Source organism: Sarcophilus harrisii, chromosome 4, assembly GCF_902635505.1.
Source record: "Sarcophilus harrisii chromosome 4, mSarHar1.11, whole genome shotgun sequence".
NCBI classification, from domain to species: domain Eukaryota; kingdom Metazoa; phylum Chordata; class Mammalia; order Dasyuromorphia; family Dasyuridae; genus Sarcophilus; species Sarcophilus harrisii.
This window is the reverse complement of record NC_045429.1, coordinates 72,765,944-72,784,653: the sequence shown is the minus strand read 5'-3', so window position 1 is coordinate 72,784,653 and position 18,710 is coordinate 72,765,944. Positions and strand designations below refer to the sequence as shown.

The window sequence follows — 18,710 nt, the reverse complement described above, 5'->3', positions numbered from 1 at the left end:
ACACTATTAAATGTCTTAGCATCCAATAATAAATATTCTTTAAAAAAAAAAAAAAAGAATACATACAAGATCCAAGACATCAAAACTATTTATTTCTATGAATCATTTTGGGGATAGGATGTGGTACTGAAGGTAGAAAATACTTGAGGATGGGAAGGGTCTTGGTTAGATGGAAATCTTTCCAACTTAAAAGGACCTTTTGACATATACTCAGCTGCCATTTAGACAGTAGGGGATAGCATAGATGGTTTCTCAGGCATCTTTCCGCTCTGAGGCTTTGACTCTTTGAAGGCCCAGAGATGTTAAGGGTCAAGGTCACACAGCTGGCTGCCACCCTAGCCTATGGACAGGACATCAGAATGTCTATTTGATCTTTGTAACATCTGTGCATTTCCACATTATTGAAACAGCTTTAAAGATCTACACTTACACAGCAAACAACAAATTCTGTGATTTGCAGAGCCAAGATTCCCTCTCCTACTTAATAACTACAAAATGCTATTTAATTTCCATCAAGAATCAGAAAAGTAACTTTATCTCAGCAACATCTGCAACTCCACCCTTTTTAAGATGAAGACCATAAAAAAAAATACTTACTATTAGTTTTACTATTAAACAAAGAAAAAAGAAGTCTTCTTTCTATCTTCTCTCCATCCCATCCCACTTCACTTCCAAATTCAAAGTCATTTTTTAAACATGATCACTATCACTTTGGGTATAGGATTTCACAATTTTTCTTCAGATCTGTTTCTCTTTTTCTGGACTATTTTGTGCATTCTTCCAACCCATGGGCCTGTCTGTAACCCCTCCTTATTTCTAATTTTTAATCCCAAACACTTTATTTGCTAACATTCTACAGTTGCTGCTGCAAAAATAAGCTCAAATAAAAGAAAGCGCGCGTGCGTGTGTGTGTGTGTGCGCGCGCGCGCGCGTGTGTGCACATGCAAAACTGTGGGGTGTCAACAGCAACTTGAAGAATAAGTTTTAAGACTTGAGATTTCCTAGGCCAAACAGTTCGGCTCTGCACTAGGAATGAAGACATGTCTGGCTACTCATCTTACAAGAGGATCTTGAGGCAATTATTTTCTCTATTAGCACAAAGGAATCACTGGCTAATTTGTGACATTTTTCTGCATATCTGACAGTTTCCTGTTATTATGTTTTATTGGTTTATACTATAGACTATTGTTTTCCTCTCCTACATTTAAAAACAACAACAAAACATTAACACAAAACCATCAAAACCAACAATCTTGACAGAGAAACCAAAGGTCAAAAAGTTTTATTCATCAGGGCTAGAGAAATACAAGGATCAGCTAGTTGGTGCAATGGAAAGAGTTTGGGGTTTGCAGTCAGAAAGATGTCTCTTCATGAGTTCAAATACAGCTTTGGACACTTGCTAGCTATGTGACCCTGGACCAGTCACTCAGTATGTTTGCCTCATTTCCTCCTCTATAAAAAGAACCCAGGAAGGAAATGGCAAACCATTATATCTCTGCCAAGAAAACCTCAAATGGGGTCACAAAGAGTTGGACATGACTAAATAACAAAGAGCAGTCAATCCAATGCCACATTCAAAACCAAATTTACTTAAACATAAGGATGAAAAAATAAATAAAAATTATAATTAGAAACATGAAAAAACAAGTTTTATAGTCCTTTTTCAATTTAAAGTATTGCAAATAACCTAAATAAAAAATTAACTGAGGTTGTAGTGAGATGATATATGGTAGATTCCTTTTAGTTTTAAGGGAAAAAAATGTCTTTCTATTTCTCCCTATTCTTTAGTGTCAAGAATACAATTTCACCTCTCTCTTATAAACAACCCTTCTGATTATCAAATATAAATTGTTAGACTTTATTTTTCAGTATGTTTCTGTATCCCATTAAAATCCTATTTTGATTCTCCAACTTTGGCATGGTGGTAAGTCTAAATGGCAGTTGGGTATATGCCAAAAGACCCTTTTAAGTTGGAAAGTCTTCTATTCAAAAAGATCATTCCCACCCTCAAATATTTTCCACTTCCAAAACTACGCCCTACCCCAAAAGTGATTCATAGAAACAAATAGTTTTGATATCTTAGATCTTTTATGTATTCACTTAAAAAAAAGAAATATTCATTACTGGGTGCTAAGATATTTAACAGTGTCCTTTAAGCTTTGGCTGAACATAATATGGGAGCATCATTTCTATGCTACCACCCTCCCTCTACCACAGAGATAGGCTTTTGCATTCACCAAATGTTTTTATCGAGAATTCCCAGGTTTGTGTGGCAGGAATCTAATCCACTGTACTGAAGTAAATCAACATTTGCAAAAGACAACTAAATCAGCACAGAAGGGAATTTTATTACTTTCCTTCATGTGTGGTCTTAATCTTACCTAACTTTAAAATAGCAGATTAAACATTTCTGGTCAATGCACAGTAATGTCATGTGGTGCATGGAGGAGAGAGGCCAGTTTTTAAGTATGCTGTGGATAAACTTGGTCCTTTGATTTAGTCATGTTTTCCCAAGTTGAGTTCATCTCTGTCGTGGCTGCAAAAAGACACGCTGTTTGAGCTCAGCTCTCTGTGATGGCTCACTGAGCCCTGTTCCTCAGCACCCTGACTGAGGAAGGCTGAATCCATGTGCACAAGCTTTGGAGACCCTCTCCTGAAAGACAAATCTTACTCTCCTGTGTCATGTTGAACATACTGCCCCTTAATAGACTGTTTGTTAGACTGTAACACAGTTAAATGAAGTGGGAATTATTGTGAAGCTCTTTATATCTCAGTCATTTCATGTACAAAGCAACTACTTTTCCCTATCTGTCAAAAGCAGGGTAGTAAAAGCAAGAAAACCTTTCTGATACTATTCCCTGTTCAAACTTAGCTCATTATTTCTGTGTTAGAGACATTTCCAAATCTACAATGATAACTCTTATCGTTATTTCCCCATCACTTCTCCTAATTCTTATTTAGTTTCATTTTTAAAACTGTCTCTCTAACTAAAGCCCAACTTTAAAAAAAATAATTTAACCACCACATGTACATCGTCCATCAGTTCTTTCCTGTCTAAGGGTCATCTGTGCTTGGGCAGGAAATACTATTTAAACTTATCCCTTATGATAAGCAGGGGGGAAAAAACGAACTTTAGAAAAACTTCTGGTTTTCCAAGGAATTTTCACCCTTTCCAGGATATCCATTATGTTAGAGCCATAAGCTAGGAAGGAAATGGGGGTGGCAGTAAGATTTTCTATGAGTTGTCTCCTTTAGGTTATATGGGATGAGCATCTTGGGATTCACAAAGCAATAATTTTCATATTTTATTTTTACACTCATCAGTATGGTGGGGACAAAAACATCCATGAAGAAAGTATCTACTTATGTCTCTTGCCATTATATTTAATTCAATTCATCCACTATTTATTAAGTATCTACTATATACAAGACCCTCTTTTAGGCACTAGAAAGAAAAAATTCACTAGATTTAAAACTAAAGTATTTTGTCAAATTAAACACTAAAGATTTCATGTCTGTCTTCTATTCAATAGAAATACAGAACTGACTCATGGAAGAGAAAAAAAGAGACAAGCCCATGAAAGCTGGCCCTGTTGATTCTCCAGGGATCATATTTTGAAAACCACTGTCCTAAAGGTAGAACAAATCAAATAGCAGCTTGTAATAGCTGTTCCCTAAAGTACTCTCCTCTAATACTCATGTTCAACTATAATCTAAACAACCATGATTTCTACTAAAAGGAAAAGTAACAAGGTTATACTATGCACACTAAAGTTTCTTGCTACTTTGGGTGAACATTTAATTTACTTAAATTCAACTTTTAAAAAACTGGAATGCATTCTATAGGAAAAATAATTCCGATGCAGATCTTCCTTCTAAAGAAAGCTGAATGGAAAGACAATGTGATGGAGGAAATAGAGTACTAGCCTTGGATTTCAGGTTACAAAGAACTGAATTCAAGTCAGGCTTCTGACACATTCTGTGTGATGCTAGACAAGTCACTTGACTTCTCAATGCCCCTAATCAACTCTCTAAAATTCTAAGTTTTATAACTTAGCACTAATGTGCTGCCTCTCTGTATCTAGTACACAGAATTTCTACACAGAAAGCTCCCTATGTGATTGTCACAGATTTGACCAAGAAAATATGGAATTTAAATATACTTTAAATTTGTATTTCTAATAGTTTTACTATTCCAGAGTCCTCAATGAAAAGGAAGTTTTGATGAAAAAAAATTAATTTCTATGGATGATAGGAGATTGTGGCTAAAGCAGACAGGATGTCAGAAAATGAATTTCCCCGTAAAATAAACTAAAATTCCTAAAGGAAAAGGAAACATTATTTTTGGTGCCTGTAACAGACAGTCTGTGGAAACAAAAGTGACTTCCTCTAGCTCACAGCTAGTGTCTAGCTTCAATCAAGGCCCAATCTCTTCTTTTTTTCAGGACTGCTTTGCAGAATTTTTTCCAGAAACCAAACTATTTTCTAAAGAAATATTAATTCAATTTAATTCAACAAGCAAAGCTCTGTGAAAAGGGCTGCTTGTGTATCCCAACCTCATACAGGATATTCTATTAGCAGTGGTGACTGGTTTGCCTAAAACCATTCATATATCTGAATCTGGTTCCACCCTGTCACCAATCACTTACTTGTGAAATAATTTCCTTGAATTAGGGGTTCATTAGAATTAGTCTGCATCAGTAGAAGAGAGATAGTTACACAGTAGAAGATAATTACACTATGCTGAGGCTGAATACTTAGTCCCCAAGGTCTCAACCCTATCATGTGTCAAATGGTCAGTTTTAAGAAATAGTCTCTTATTGCTTACTTTGACTTAATTAGCGATCAAATAACTCACTCATACTTATCTGGGACTTTCTGGTACATCTCATGAGCCACAGCTACCATGGATGATCATTAAAGGCAGCAAAAAAAAAAAAATTATATATATATATATATATATATATATATATATATATATAATCTCCTCAACCCACTTGAACGCTATACCTTCACTGAAAAAGAGTGTATTTTAAAACATTTTATCTTTCATTCTCTACCATTTTCAACTTGGAAACAAAAAATCTGGATTCCATTCGTTTTCTAACAAACCATGTGTCTAATAAATGGAAAGTACTATTCAAAAACTAGAAGGGCACTTCTTCCTGTCTTGCAAACAGTGGGTGGTGTTAAATACCTTGCCCCCATAAAAACTATCTCCTCTGCAAATTCTGAGGGTATATTTAAATAAGCCATTACAATAATTAATGGTCTCACAACAGGAAACAAATTAACCTTCCTCATCGTTCTAATAACACCCAGCTCAGAAAAAGGATTCCCTTTGAAATTAGGAGGATAATTCAGACCATAAATCACTGTTTTCCAAAGTGAGACCTAAGTGACATAAGTAGTTTTTGCAAAGTTTTCTGGTTTTCATCCTGAGATGTGTATTTTCCTCTTACTGTTTCTGATCACTTTTGACATTAAGGAACTGTGTCCCCATAAAGAATGCATAGATAGCAATGAAGAAAGGAAAAATAATGATAAACAATAACCTAAAGAATAGCTACAAGCTACATTGCCTTGGCTTAGACTGAGAACAGTATCAAATTACTTAAACAATACTTGTGCCTGCCCATTACTTAAAAATCCCTTTATTTCTTCATTGAAGGCTTCAAATAACCAAGGATGTCCAGCTACCTTATTAAGGTCACAGAACAATGGGAGAATGGATTTTAAATGTTTGAAGTTAAGGAAAATGAAAGGGGGAGAAGAATCTAACCCATAACACAAGGGCTTCCTCTTCAGCTAAAAGGAAGCCAGTAAGATCTAAAATTAACTCCAATCCATAAAGAGAATTCTGCACAGGAAACAGAACTCCCTGTGATTTGTGTATACTGATACAAGAGAACAAAAACATGGACTTCCCCATCACCACCAGCCTATCCCAGCAATCAAGTGACCTCACTATTTACTAATCAATTCCCAATACTGCTAGCAAAAAGAAGTTATTGGAAGAGGGGGAAAAAAGACAGTCTGGAAATCAAATTCAAATTCTCCATGAGATAAGCCATCTGTTCTGAATGCTTAAAAGCAAAGCTTGACCTTGACTTCAAGTAAGCATAGGGATTTTTCTTGTTATTATAACTGAAGAGTGAGAAGTAAAAGTGTAGTAGCATCTGCCTTCAATCCCTTTCTGACTGGTTAAGGCTAGAATAACTTTGCATTATTTCTTTTATAAAAGGTAAATCAACTACTATGGAGAAATCAAAGGAAGTGACAGAGATTAGATACAGAGATCCATAAACAATGATTTGCTGTTAGGGAAATGGGATTTCAAATACATGATTGAGGAAAACAAATTTTCCCTTTAATTTCTTAAGACTTATTTATAGAGATTTTTTTTAAAAAAATTCAAGAACTTGGGGCAGCTATCTAGTGCTTTGAATAGAGCACCAGCCCTGAAATCAGACGGACCTGAGTTCAAATCTGGTCTCAGACATACTTTCTGTGTGTGACCCTGGGCAAGTCACTTAACCCCAATTGCCTCAGGAAAAAAAAATCCAAGGACTTCATATAAGTTCTCAGTATTGCTTAAAATCCACACATTGGCCAAATTCAAGAAAACAAATCTACTAATGTCACAGAAAGAAAAAGACATGTTCTAATTTGCACACAAAAATGTCTGTCATAAACCAATGTGATTTCTACAGGAGAAAAAAAATCAATATAAGTTCTCCTTAAACAACCACAATTCTTCCAGACCAATAGTTTCTAATCATTTTAGTAGAAGGAATTCCTTTTGGCATCAAAAAATTTCAGACTCCTCCACATGTTAGCAATTTTATTATTAATATTTACTAACTAGAATCAGAATATAAGGACAAAAGGCTACTGTGAATTTAGTAGTTCTTTTAAATTAATCATATCATCTATATGCACTTAAAGTACAAGATATTATTTATTGAGTCTTCTAAATAACCATTCTTATGGATTCACAATTCACTTACAATAACTCTGTGCACACATATATACCCACAGACCCACATATATACATTCTATCTCAGAGTCTTTGATGATTGATTGAGAACTACTGTTTCGGAATGTAAACATAATTTAAATCTTGATTTTACATTGTTTACAATGTTTACAGTGTTTTCTAATTGGTTTGTATAAATCTTGTCTCCTCAATAAAATTCCAAGCTCCCTAAAGACAGGTCCTATATCTTACTATAGTGCCTACCTCCTATAGTCCCTACCTCAGTACTGGGCATATTGTTGAGTACTTGATAAACACTGGATGATTGGATTCATTTCAGAAACAAGTTAAAGTTTTGTTCTTTAAAATAAAATAAAAGTATGTATAAATGCAAACAAATCTGAACTTCATAGAACTTAAGGAAAATTAATTCTTTTGCCAAGGTCTGTCTTTCCTTCAAGGAGAGGTTCAGCATGTCCTTAGAAGTGAAACAACATGCAGAATGAGTTCTCTGACCTCATCTGCTGAGGGGGGATATACTGCAGCAGTATATCCCACCCCAATCATAAATTGAGATTCCAAATTTTTTTAAGATATCATTTCAAATTTAATAAATGCATATATATGTATATACTTATTCTTAAGACTTTAGAAAATTATCAATTTCATATTTTTAATTCAAAAGCCTATTTTTGCCATTAAGAAACCTTTAGGAAAAAGAAAGTAAATATAAGCGACATGGTGGAGAGTCACAGACTAAATAAACTAGTTCCTGTATGCTAGTCTTCCTTATTATGAGCAACTGGGACATATATCTGTATTAGTCTATTGACTACAGACAGCTGTGGCCTATTGTCAATGTACTCAGCAAAGAAGATGTCATCAGATCCCAAGTAAAAGTATGGATTTGTAATTAATATTTTTTCCCTTTTCCCCCATGTCCCCAATTTCTTTCCTCCATAAATTTACATGTACTCTTTGAAAGAAAATAAGGCTACATAAATTCACTTTGTAAGTGTGAAATATTCACATGCAGAGATGGGAAAAAATAATTGTTCTCCCATTCCATCAATGCATCCTTCAGCTTTACAAACCTCTCTTAAGAAAGATTATGCCAGATCTACCTGTCTGAGACACAGTGGAACATGTCACAGTCACAACAATCACCTGTGAAGAAGAGATGATCTTGGAAGTTGTTCTGCACACCAGCTAAGAAACTGGAAAATTTGGGTTTCGATATGGTTTCTGGCACATGCTGACTGTGTGACAGCAGGAAAGCCATCTGATCTCTCTGGATCCCAACTATGTAAGACTGAGCTGCAGAAGAATTACTGCTCTACATCAGAAAGCATTGCCTCCACCAGAATTCTCTTCACTAATCAAATTACAGTCCAGACAAAATAGAGACCCTAAGATCCAAAGATGAGCACAGATTGGCAGTACAGGTCAGCAGACACCTCCTCCTCCAAGATGCATTTCCTGATTCTAACTTGGTATTTAATTAATAGTGTTTCTGTTGAATATCTGCCCTCAAGAGATTGCAACATGTTTTGTTTTTAATTTTGTACTCTAGCAGCATCCAGCTTGTACAGAATAAATGTTGATAAATGTTTAGTGAATTGAATTTTATAGAATCTGATGAATCTCACATAACAAATAGTGATAAAGATAACAACTTGGAGAAATTCATTAGTTTCAATAATCCTCATCCAGAGAAATTTGTTATATTGAGATTTGGGCACCAAAAGCCTCTCATTAACAGGAAATCTCATGCTGCAAGAATTGAATGAGAATTCTCACATTCCCATGAATTTCAATGTCTTCTAAAGGAAGATATACAAATAAAATTGAAGGGGGTGAAAAGAATGATCATTAAAATGATGTATTTACTTAATGTGAAATGTATAAACTATAATTGATGGTTGGTGCTGCCTCAGAACCTAAAGCACTAGAGGGCAAGGACTATTTTATATTTGAATTCTATAAAATGCCTGATAGGCTGTGGCTGTTTAGTATCATTTACATCTGAAGGATTCAAAACTGCTATTAATTTTCCCAGTAGATATTTATTAATTTATTTATTAATTCAGTCACTGGTAAAGAACCTATTTAATCAAACTATCTGCAAACACACAACTCATAGAAGAAAATAAACTAGAAAACTATTTTTTGTTAACCCCAAATTCCCAGCTATAGGATCAAGAACTCATTATTCAATTAAAACTACTGGGGAAACTGAAAAGCAGTGTAGAAACAAGGTATAGACCAATTTCTCACAGCATAATCTAAGATAAGCTCCAATTGAACATAAGGGGTGTTGTCATAAGCAAATTAGAAGAGCATGGAAGAAATCATCTTTCAGACCTGTAGATAGTGAAAGAGTTCATGACCAAATAAGAGATAGAGAGGTTCATAGGTAGCAAAATGGGTGATTTTGATTACATAAATTCAAGAAGGTTTTGTACAAACAAAACTAATGCAGCTAAAATTAGAAGAGAAGCAAGAAACTAGGAAAAAATATTGAGGCAAGTTTCTCTGGTTAAAGTCTCATTCCTAAGATATATAGGGAACTGATTCAAATTAATAAGAATAGAAAGCATTCTCTACTTTATAAGGGCTCAAAAGATATAAACAGGCAATTATCAGAGAACGACACCTAAGCTATCAATAACTGTAAAAAATAATACTGAAACACTTCTAATTAGAAAAATACAAACTAAAATAAATAAGGTATCACCTCATGTGTTTCTTATTGGCAAAGTTGACCCCAAAATGAAATTTGTAAGCACTGGAAGGGCTGTGAGAAAATAGATTCTTTAATGTGCTGATGGTGCACCTATGAATGTATCTGGACATTTTGAAACGCAATTTGGAACTATACCCCAAAGCTATTGAACTGCATTCTCTTTGACCTGGCTCCATTATTACTAAGTCTATACCTCAAAGAGATTGAAAAAAGAGGGGAAAGAACTCGTGGATATTTATAACAATTCTCATAGTGGCAAAGAATTGGAAGCCAAAGAATTACCAGTTGAGGAATGACTAAAGTTATGATATATGAAGGTGATGAAACAGTATTGTACTATAAAAATTATGAAGGGAAAGATTTTAGAGAAAACCTGGGAAGACTTGTACAAACTGATGTAGTGAAGTAGGCTGAACTAAGAAAAAATTTATATAGTAACAAAAAATCTTTAAAAAGCAATTTTGAAAGACTTAGGAAATTCTGATTACAATCCATTCAATAACCCCAAATCCAAAGGACTCATGATGAAACATGTTATCCATTTCCATTTAAAGAGTTGGTAGAGAAAGAGAAGATCTAAACACTTTTTCTTTCCTTTTTTGGTACATAGCTAATATGGACATTTGTATTTCTTGATCATACATATCTCTAATAGGTTTTGTTTTTCTTGCTTTCTCAATGGGTTGGGGAGGGAGAAGGAGTGAATTTGAAACTCAAAATAAAATAAAATTTAATTCAAAAAAAGGTGACATTATGGCCTGAATTGTAGCAGTAACTATAATAATAATAATTAATGATATTTTTCCACATAATCATGAAAATATTGAAAATTTCTGAAGGAAAAAACTAAAAGGTCAAAAGGTCCACTTTAACCCTCCATATGCATTTCCAATATGGCATTTTTCTTAAGCCACTCAGCTCTCTATGCTACCATTCTCTCCAAACTTTCTTCCTCCTGACTAATGCTTCATCATACATCTGTACATCAACACACATGGAGGAGATGGTCTAACATTCACTATATCTCTCTCCATTCTGTCAATAGTTTGTTTGGTCAGTTTCAAAAACCCCTAAATTCTTACCTGTCCAGAAGCAGCTCCAGTACTTCTTTAGTGGAGGCAAAACCCCTATAAGTTGACAGGAAGATGCTGATATAGGTAAAGTCATTGTCACCAAAAGCGGTCAACAAGTTTTCCACAAGTTTCTCCAAGGTACCAGCTTTTATGGTCCTGATTTTACATGTCTCATACTGGCTGACTGTATGTCCAGGAGGCAATTGGTCCCCTTCAACCTATGTAATAAATCAAAGAAGATGTATTGAAGAAATAGTTCCCATAATAAAGCTAAAAATACTGAAATTCATTCAGAATTATGTCTATTATTAACAATAATAACAATGTCATCTGTGTGATACTTCTACTCTTCTGTCCTATCTCTCTTAAAAAGTAAAATAATACTGACATTGATGTAGTACTTTAAATTTTACAAAACAATCCATTTACTTTATTTTATATGACCTTTAACACAATTCTGTGAGGGAGAGCATTATTATCTATGTTTTATGGAAGGAAAACTAGAGGCTCAGAAATTTTGTCCATGGGCATGCAGCCAAGAAATGCCAGTAGGATATTGTCCATGGGCACACAGCTAAGAAGTGCCAGTAGGGTACTGTCGGTCTAGCTCTCTTTCCAGTAAAGCAACATTTAAGAACAATGTTCTTTTTTTTGTTTTGTTTTTTTGGTGTCAGAGAAGTCAGAGCTAAAAGAGATTTGGAAATAATCTACTCTAACCCTCCTGTTTTACAATTTAGAATCTGAACCCTGAGATGTTATAGATTTTGCCTAAGGCCATATCATGCGGTTTCATGCCAAGGAATCCTCTGCTCCACAATCTGCTTCCTTTTGCCTTTTTGTCTCTCTCTCCTTTCCCCGTATTATAAGTGTTACTTCAGAGTCAGACTGTTACCTGTGTCTCTTCTGGGGTTGGGTTAGCTTGCCGACATGTTTTGTCAGGGTAGCTTCTGAAGGATTTCTCAGATTCTGACTAACTGCCATTCCCTAGTATTACCCAATGCCATCTTATGCCTCCCTTCCTGCTGATCTTCCAAAGACACACTCACATAGAATATTGCAAAAAATGTTCCTTAGAAGCAACTCCATTTCAGACCTTTTCCTTGAAGACTCTAGTCCTCTGCTTTCCCAACAATGAATGCTGAGTGTCTTAGGTCACAGAGCCTCCACAGGAGGTCTTTTCATCTGTGGATCTCAATGCATATTAGAATTAGGTATTTCAGCTAATTAGCAAATGTTACTGTCATCCACTGTGTGAATAGAGTAGCACTGAGTTAAGCTCTCAGAGAGTTAAAAAAGAAAATATGGAGGCAGCTAGGTGGTGCAGTAGATAGAGTACCAACTCTGAAGTCAGGAAGACCAGAGTTCAAATCTGGCCTCAGACACTTAACACTTCCTGGTTGTGTGACCCTGGGCAAGTCACTTAACTCCAATTGGAAAGGAAGGAAGGGAGGGAGGGAAGAGGGAGGGAGGAAGGAAGGGAGGGAGATGTGAAAGGGAGGGAGGGAGGGAAGGAAGGAAGAGAGGGAGGGAGAAAGGGATGGAGGGAAGGAAGAAGATGTGAGCCCTGTTTTCTAGGAATATGTAAATTCACAGAAAATAAAGCAATAGAAGCAAGTAATAAATGAGTTACAAATCTTGCTGGTAGGGGCACTATGATTCCAACTTATGCCAGTTTCCCTTGAAAACTAGTGGCTGCTACTAGTTACCCCAATTCATATAAAGAATCAGTTTGTTTTCTTATAAATGCTTAAATTCTAAGAGCCTAATGGAGAGAATGTACAGAATTTTAGTGACCAACATTTTCTCATTTACTTGCCTACTACCCTTGATTTACATACACTAAAATCCTACCAGCAAGATTTGTAACATTAGAATTGGCTTTCTTTCCCGATTTCATTTTTGAAAAGTGCTTTCCTTAGTGTGATCTTGTGGTTAGAGCAAATACTGGACATTCTTTATGGCTTATAGAAACCTCTTGACACCAAAAGAAATCAAAGCATGACCTAACTTAGCCTTTCTGGGCTTAAAATGTTATTAAGTGGTCATGATGATATCCATCAAATATTGAATAATTTTTAAAATTTTGCAGTGAACCAAAATACTACATATAAATGACCTTTTTTTTTATTTTTTAATTTTAAGAGAGGCCAGTCTATTCTGAAAAGAAGTGCTTTTTTTTGGCTTTCACACACACACACACATATATCCACTGAACTGAAGTAAGAGTCTTTCTTTCTCTTTCAGTTTAGAAAGTAAATAGTTTGTATTTTCTATTCTGCCACTTCAAAAACTTGACCAAAACAGTTTCCAGGATGGATTATACTAAGTTGTTATAGGTAGTTCTCAACAAGAATAAACTTCAATGAAAACTACTAATAACAAGAGAAATGCCTGAACTTTTAAAGATTTTCAAAGTCCTATTCAAAAGTTGCTACCTTATTCTGTTACAATTTCAGAGCTCCCCAAATTGCCAGATCATCTTCTACTTTGCTATCATTGGTATAAGCCAAATGTTTAAATTCCAATCTCAAACTAAATCATCCATTCTTAAATTTAATGACTATTTTAAAAGACTTTTTTTCCAGTGGAAATAAATGTAGCCAAAAGACTCAAACAGAGGGGGAAAAATGCTTGTCAAAGAACATGATGAAGTGGGTCCCTTTCTCTGCCAGAAAGTGGAGTTGGCAGGAAGCAAAAGTTCTCCCTGAAGAGTGGAATTATTTTACTCATTAATCCAGTCACTTCCTTTCATTTCTCCTTTTACCCTGAAAAATATTCATTTGCATGCCTGACTCTGGACAAGTTCCTTTAACCTCTTTTGTTCCTCAGTTTCTTTATCTGTAAATGGGGAACAATAGTGCTTATATAAGAAAACAGAATGCAAAATCTTTTGAGGTCTGGGTTGAAAATCATTTTCTATAAAGGCAAAAAATTAGCATCACTATCACCATGATAAATAGTATAATAATAATGATCAGTCTGGTGCCCATAAGGATTTTTCACAAAGATTGATAAAAAGTGTGAGAGTGCCAATATATTTCTATATTTTTTATTTCTTCAGACAAGTTCAGTCTTTGATTCCCTTCTAGTTATGAATTAGAGAAATATTTTGAGGATGAACAAGTATCTTCCAGCATTTAAATGTAATATGCATTTAAACAGATTTAAAATGTAATTATCATTTTATGGTAATGGCAAGTTTTGATACTTGTACAAAGAGAGAGAGAAAAACACAGCATGCCCTTTAATTTTAATATGCCTATGTCCAGACTGGCAAAAACAAAACTTAGAAGTTTACATTTTAAATTTTGTCAGTAAAATATGGAACTACTATAAATCATTTACAGTCTGTTTTTATTTGTAATATTTCAACAACTCTCTCCTGAAGTTTAAAAGGAAAGGAGGGGAAAAGTCCTTGGCAGGCCAGTTTTTAATAACAGACTTACAGAGTAAGACATTGTGGGCTGCACTTGCCCCATGGGTTACCGTACAACAGGAAACAGCTCAATCTGGATTTAATCAGAGACCATTGCTTTCCTGACATGATCCTGATATGAGGGCCACAAAAGAACTACTTTTGTTTCTTGACTAGTTTTTGGTCATTCTAAACCCAGTTTCTCATAGGAAAAAAAAAACTTTAAATCTTAGATTTTAAATGGTCAAAGTACTAGTATTCCTCTTATTATCTATTTGAACAGTGGGATGAGTGACAAGAAAGGAGAAAGAAGAAAGATAAAAAATATACCATATTGCAGTTCTCAAGCATGGTCTGGAAAAAGATACTCACAATCAGAAAAAAATCTATTTCCATAATCTAACAATTACTTCCTCTAATCAAAAAGACACTGTGCTTGATATTTTAAGAGGAAACTTGATAAGCTTCCTTTGATTGCTAGTTGGGAGGGAAACTCCATAAATTCTAATACAAGTCTTTCTTCCTTTATTAAGGCAGTGGCATATTGGTCAGAATGCTGGACCTGCACAGGATGCTGTTGTTATTGTTCAGTCATTTCTCAGTCATGTCCAGTTCTGGGGTTTTCTTGGCAAATATCCTGATTTGCCATTTCCTTTTCCAGCTCATTTTTACAGAGGAGAAAACTGAGGCAAACAGGGTAAAGTGACTTGCTCAGGGTCGTACAGCTAATAAGTGTCTGAGGCTAATAAATACTGGGTGAGTTCTGACTTAGGTCTTGTATTCTCTCCACTGTGCCACGTAACTGCTCAAAAATTAGCAGAGGATGGTTTCAGTCCATGGGTTATGGACCCAGCAGGCTTCCATTAAGTTCAAATCTTGACTCAGACACTTATTTTGTGTGATCCTGGATATGGGATTTAACTGCCATCTGCCTCACTTTCCCTATTTCCTAGGATTTGTATGAAAATCAAATGAGATATTATTTGTAAAGGGCTGTGAAAATATTCAAGTTCTGTACAAATGCTAACTAAAAAAAAAACAGACATATTGATCACGCCAGCCCAAGCCAACAAAGAGTGCTATTGGGGCTACTTAAATAGCCTAACATTCAAGCCCAAGTTTTAAAAGCTATATATACATACGTGCATACATACATACATATATATACATATGTATCATACATATATAATAGCTTTTAAAAATCTGGTCCTAAATGTACATATAAAGCATTAGATTACATTATCCCCATATCCACAAAAGGTAAATTTCCAAATCTTTTTAGCTCAGAATGGAGAAAAGTTTGAAAGAAAAGTATCTAAGAACTCATTGCTGAATTAAAGCCTGACATCCCTCCACATCACACAAGCATCTTTTATAGAGTTTAAATCTCCCTTTTCATGAAAAGCCATTATTTACCTCCTGAGAAAGAAGAGTGCAAAGCAACACTGACTGGGATGATGGCAAAGTCTGGTAAATAAGAAACGTTTCCCAGAGAGAAGCTAAGTCTGAGCACATCCAATTTAGGGAGTTGAAATTCAGTATCTTTATTTGGTACCTATCCTGTCCATAGCACTAGGCTACAGTGAGTGGGGTCCAAGATAGGTTACAATAATGATAGTACCTAGCTCAGGAGGTACTGAAAAGAATCAAATTTGATAAGGTATAGAAAGCAATTTGAAAAATTTAAAAGTACTCTAGAAATGCTAGCTGAGTAGCAAAAAAGTCGAGTGGAAAGGGCATGGATTTGGATTCGGAGTCGGAAAATCAGAGTTCAAATTTTATCTCAGATAATTATTGTATAATCTGTTGTATAAATTGTTGTATATTCTTAACCTTTCTGTACTTTTGCTGCCTCACTGAGGTACTACTCACTACTCCTGAGGGAGTAGATTCAAGGCCTCTCAGATCCCTTCCACCTCTGGAACTATGACTCTAGGGTCATCACTAATGGAGAAAGAGCCAATGTTAAAAAGGATAAGCACTTGGAGAAGACATCTGGAAACAAAATGTATTGGTACACAAATGAATCCATTGTGGTAATTCTCAGTTTGGAACTAAAAAGTAGGAGATTCTCACATTGGTCATCTAAGCAAGAATCAGATATCCTCTCCCTGTCAACATGCAAGTATGACAGGGTATATATAGGGGCTGCTTCTAGTTTTTATAGGAAGCTGTTATCCTATTCTCATTAGTGAAACATTTGCTACCTTTGCCCACTGGATATTTAATTTGTCACATTTGTATCCTTACAGTGAAATCCACTACTGTGGATGACCAATAAATTGTGACTTCTAAAGCATTCCCAGAATGCACAATGCTGCCAGCAGTGAAATGGAATTCAATCAGGTTTCTCCAGTTAGCACAAATGTTTTCATGGAAAATGTCATAGGATCTGCAATTAAAATACATATTTCTGTTTTATAATTGCCTGATATATAGCTCATATTGAGGATTCCTTGTCAGGATTCCTCAGAGTTCCCTATAGAAATAAGTCTCTCTAAAGAATTCTCTGATCTCCAATGAATTCCTAGGTTCCCCTAGAATAGGGAGTTTTGTTTTCTAGCCCTGCCCCTGAATAGCAGTACCTCTAGTATTGACTCTATTTTCTTAATTTGTCATTAGAATGGAGCCAACTTATCCATTCTTGTCTGACCCAGAACCCTCTCTTCTTCATGTGACAATTGCCAGAATTTCAAAAGGCTTCCTTGACTTCTATGTTACTGATTCAATAATGAAAAGGACTTTGTGGAAAGAGCTTGCTGGTTAAAGGGGAGAAATCACTTTATTCAATGATTAAAGTAGATAGAATATGAAGTGTGACAAATCCTGAGTTAATTTCCATATTTCTTACTGACTTCTTACATGACATAGAAGAAGCTTTACACTTGGATTCAAAAAGATACCTTCACAGGTACAAGAGGGAAAAGCCATAACTAGGAAGTAGTTTATTTGAAAAAAAAAAAAAGATTAGAGGGATTTTTTTTTGATAAACTAAAGAAAGTTCTATGTAAAATGACTTAAAATCATTTCATAAAGATCAGTTGAAGGAAATGGGGATGCTGAGTCCGAAAGTAGAGAAGATTTTTATTAAGATATAGTAGGATCAGGATGATATCAGTCTTCAAGTATTTGAAGCAATGTCATGTGGAAAAAAGTAGACTTGTTCTGTTTATTCTACAAGGCAAAACTAGGAACAATGAAGAGAAGGTGGAAAGAAGCAAATTTAAGCTGACTAATGAGCAAAACTTCTTAACTACTTACTAGAGCTAGCCAGCCAAAGAATGGGGGGAAAGGCGAACAAACATTTATTAAATATCCAAGCACTTGACAAATATTACACCATTTGATCCTCATAACAACATTAAGAAATGGTGTTCTGATTATCCTCATTTAAGAGATAAGGAAACTGAGGTAAACAGAAATTTACCCAGTCACAAAGCTAGTGAGTGTTTGAGATTAGATTTTAATTCAAGTCTTCCCAACTCTAAGTGCAGGGCCTTTTCCACTGCACCATCTAACTTCTTGAGGAAGTAAGGAATACTCACTTCTTGGAGTTCTTTAAACATAGGCCCCCATGGACTCTTCCTCTGGTTTGGTTGGTTCCTTCCAGAACCTCCATTTTCAGAAAAGTGTCCAGCCCAGCTATGTCCCATACTCTTTCCCTCTTCCCAATGACACCAAGATCCTAATTCTAAATGAAAGAAACATCCTTAGACTGCATAGCCCCATAGCATTAGTCTGTGCTATAACAAATTCAGTCACAGTAGAGAAGTAGAGGAAATGTATCTGGGCTTATAGTTCCCCTTTCCCCTCACCCCAGTGTTGGGTAGATTCCAACGCCAAATGGCATAAATTGTCTCAGGTCATGATAGCCAGGTGGTAGTGTTCTGTATTACTGGGCCAAAGAATTGAGGAACAGAAGGAACAAGGAAGAACATGCATCTGGGCTTATAAGAGTTCAACTGTGTCCCCTAACTCCTCCCTTTTCCTAGTACCAGAGAGATACAAAATCCAAATGGAAGAAATTTGTTCAGGCAGTGACAGTTGTCATGGCACTTCTCTGAACTGTTAAACCAAAGAACTTTTCTCAGTAAAAGTAGGAGACAGAACAGAGGAAGAGCCCAGAATCCAGGTGAGGTCAGTTCTGTTTTCCCAAAAGTGACAAGGGAATGAAATCTTGGCTAGTGAATTGACTAGTGTGGGAGGAAGATGAGAGGTTTTAATATCTATCATGAAAATAGAGGAAATCAGAAAGTGAGAAATAGTAGAAAATAGGGTGGGGAATTAAATGACCAAAGATCTCAAGGGGAAGAAAACTCAAAGACCTTAAGCAAAAGGATATAAACTATCATGGAAGACATTATCAGCAGAAGGAAATATGATCTCCAGGTCTAATAAGAAAGTTCAGGCACCTATGAATCAATATTACAAAACAAAAAATAAAAAATAGCAACAAAAAAAATGAGGCAGAGGAGCCTATGAATTTTTTTCATATAT

At 35.4% G+C, this 18,710-nt stretch overlaps 1 protein-coding gene across 4 annotated transcripts in view; it reads right to left on the bottom strand.

Annotated features, from left to right (window-relative positions):
- Positions 1 to 18,710, bottom strand: part of RGL1 (ral guanine nucleotide dissociation stimulator like 1) — a 306,958-nt gene that overhangs the window by 89,819 nt on the left and 198,429 nt on the right. For all 4 annotated transcript variants that reach the window (XM_031937021.1, XM_023501823.2, XM_031937022.1 and 1 more), the window contains one exon: positions 10,808 to 11,016. In XM_031937021.1, coding sequence (XP_031792881.1) covers positions 10,808 to 11,016 — 209 coding nt within the window. The remainder of the gene's footprint in view (positions 1 to 10,807; positions 11,017 to 18,710) is intronic.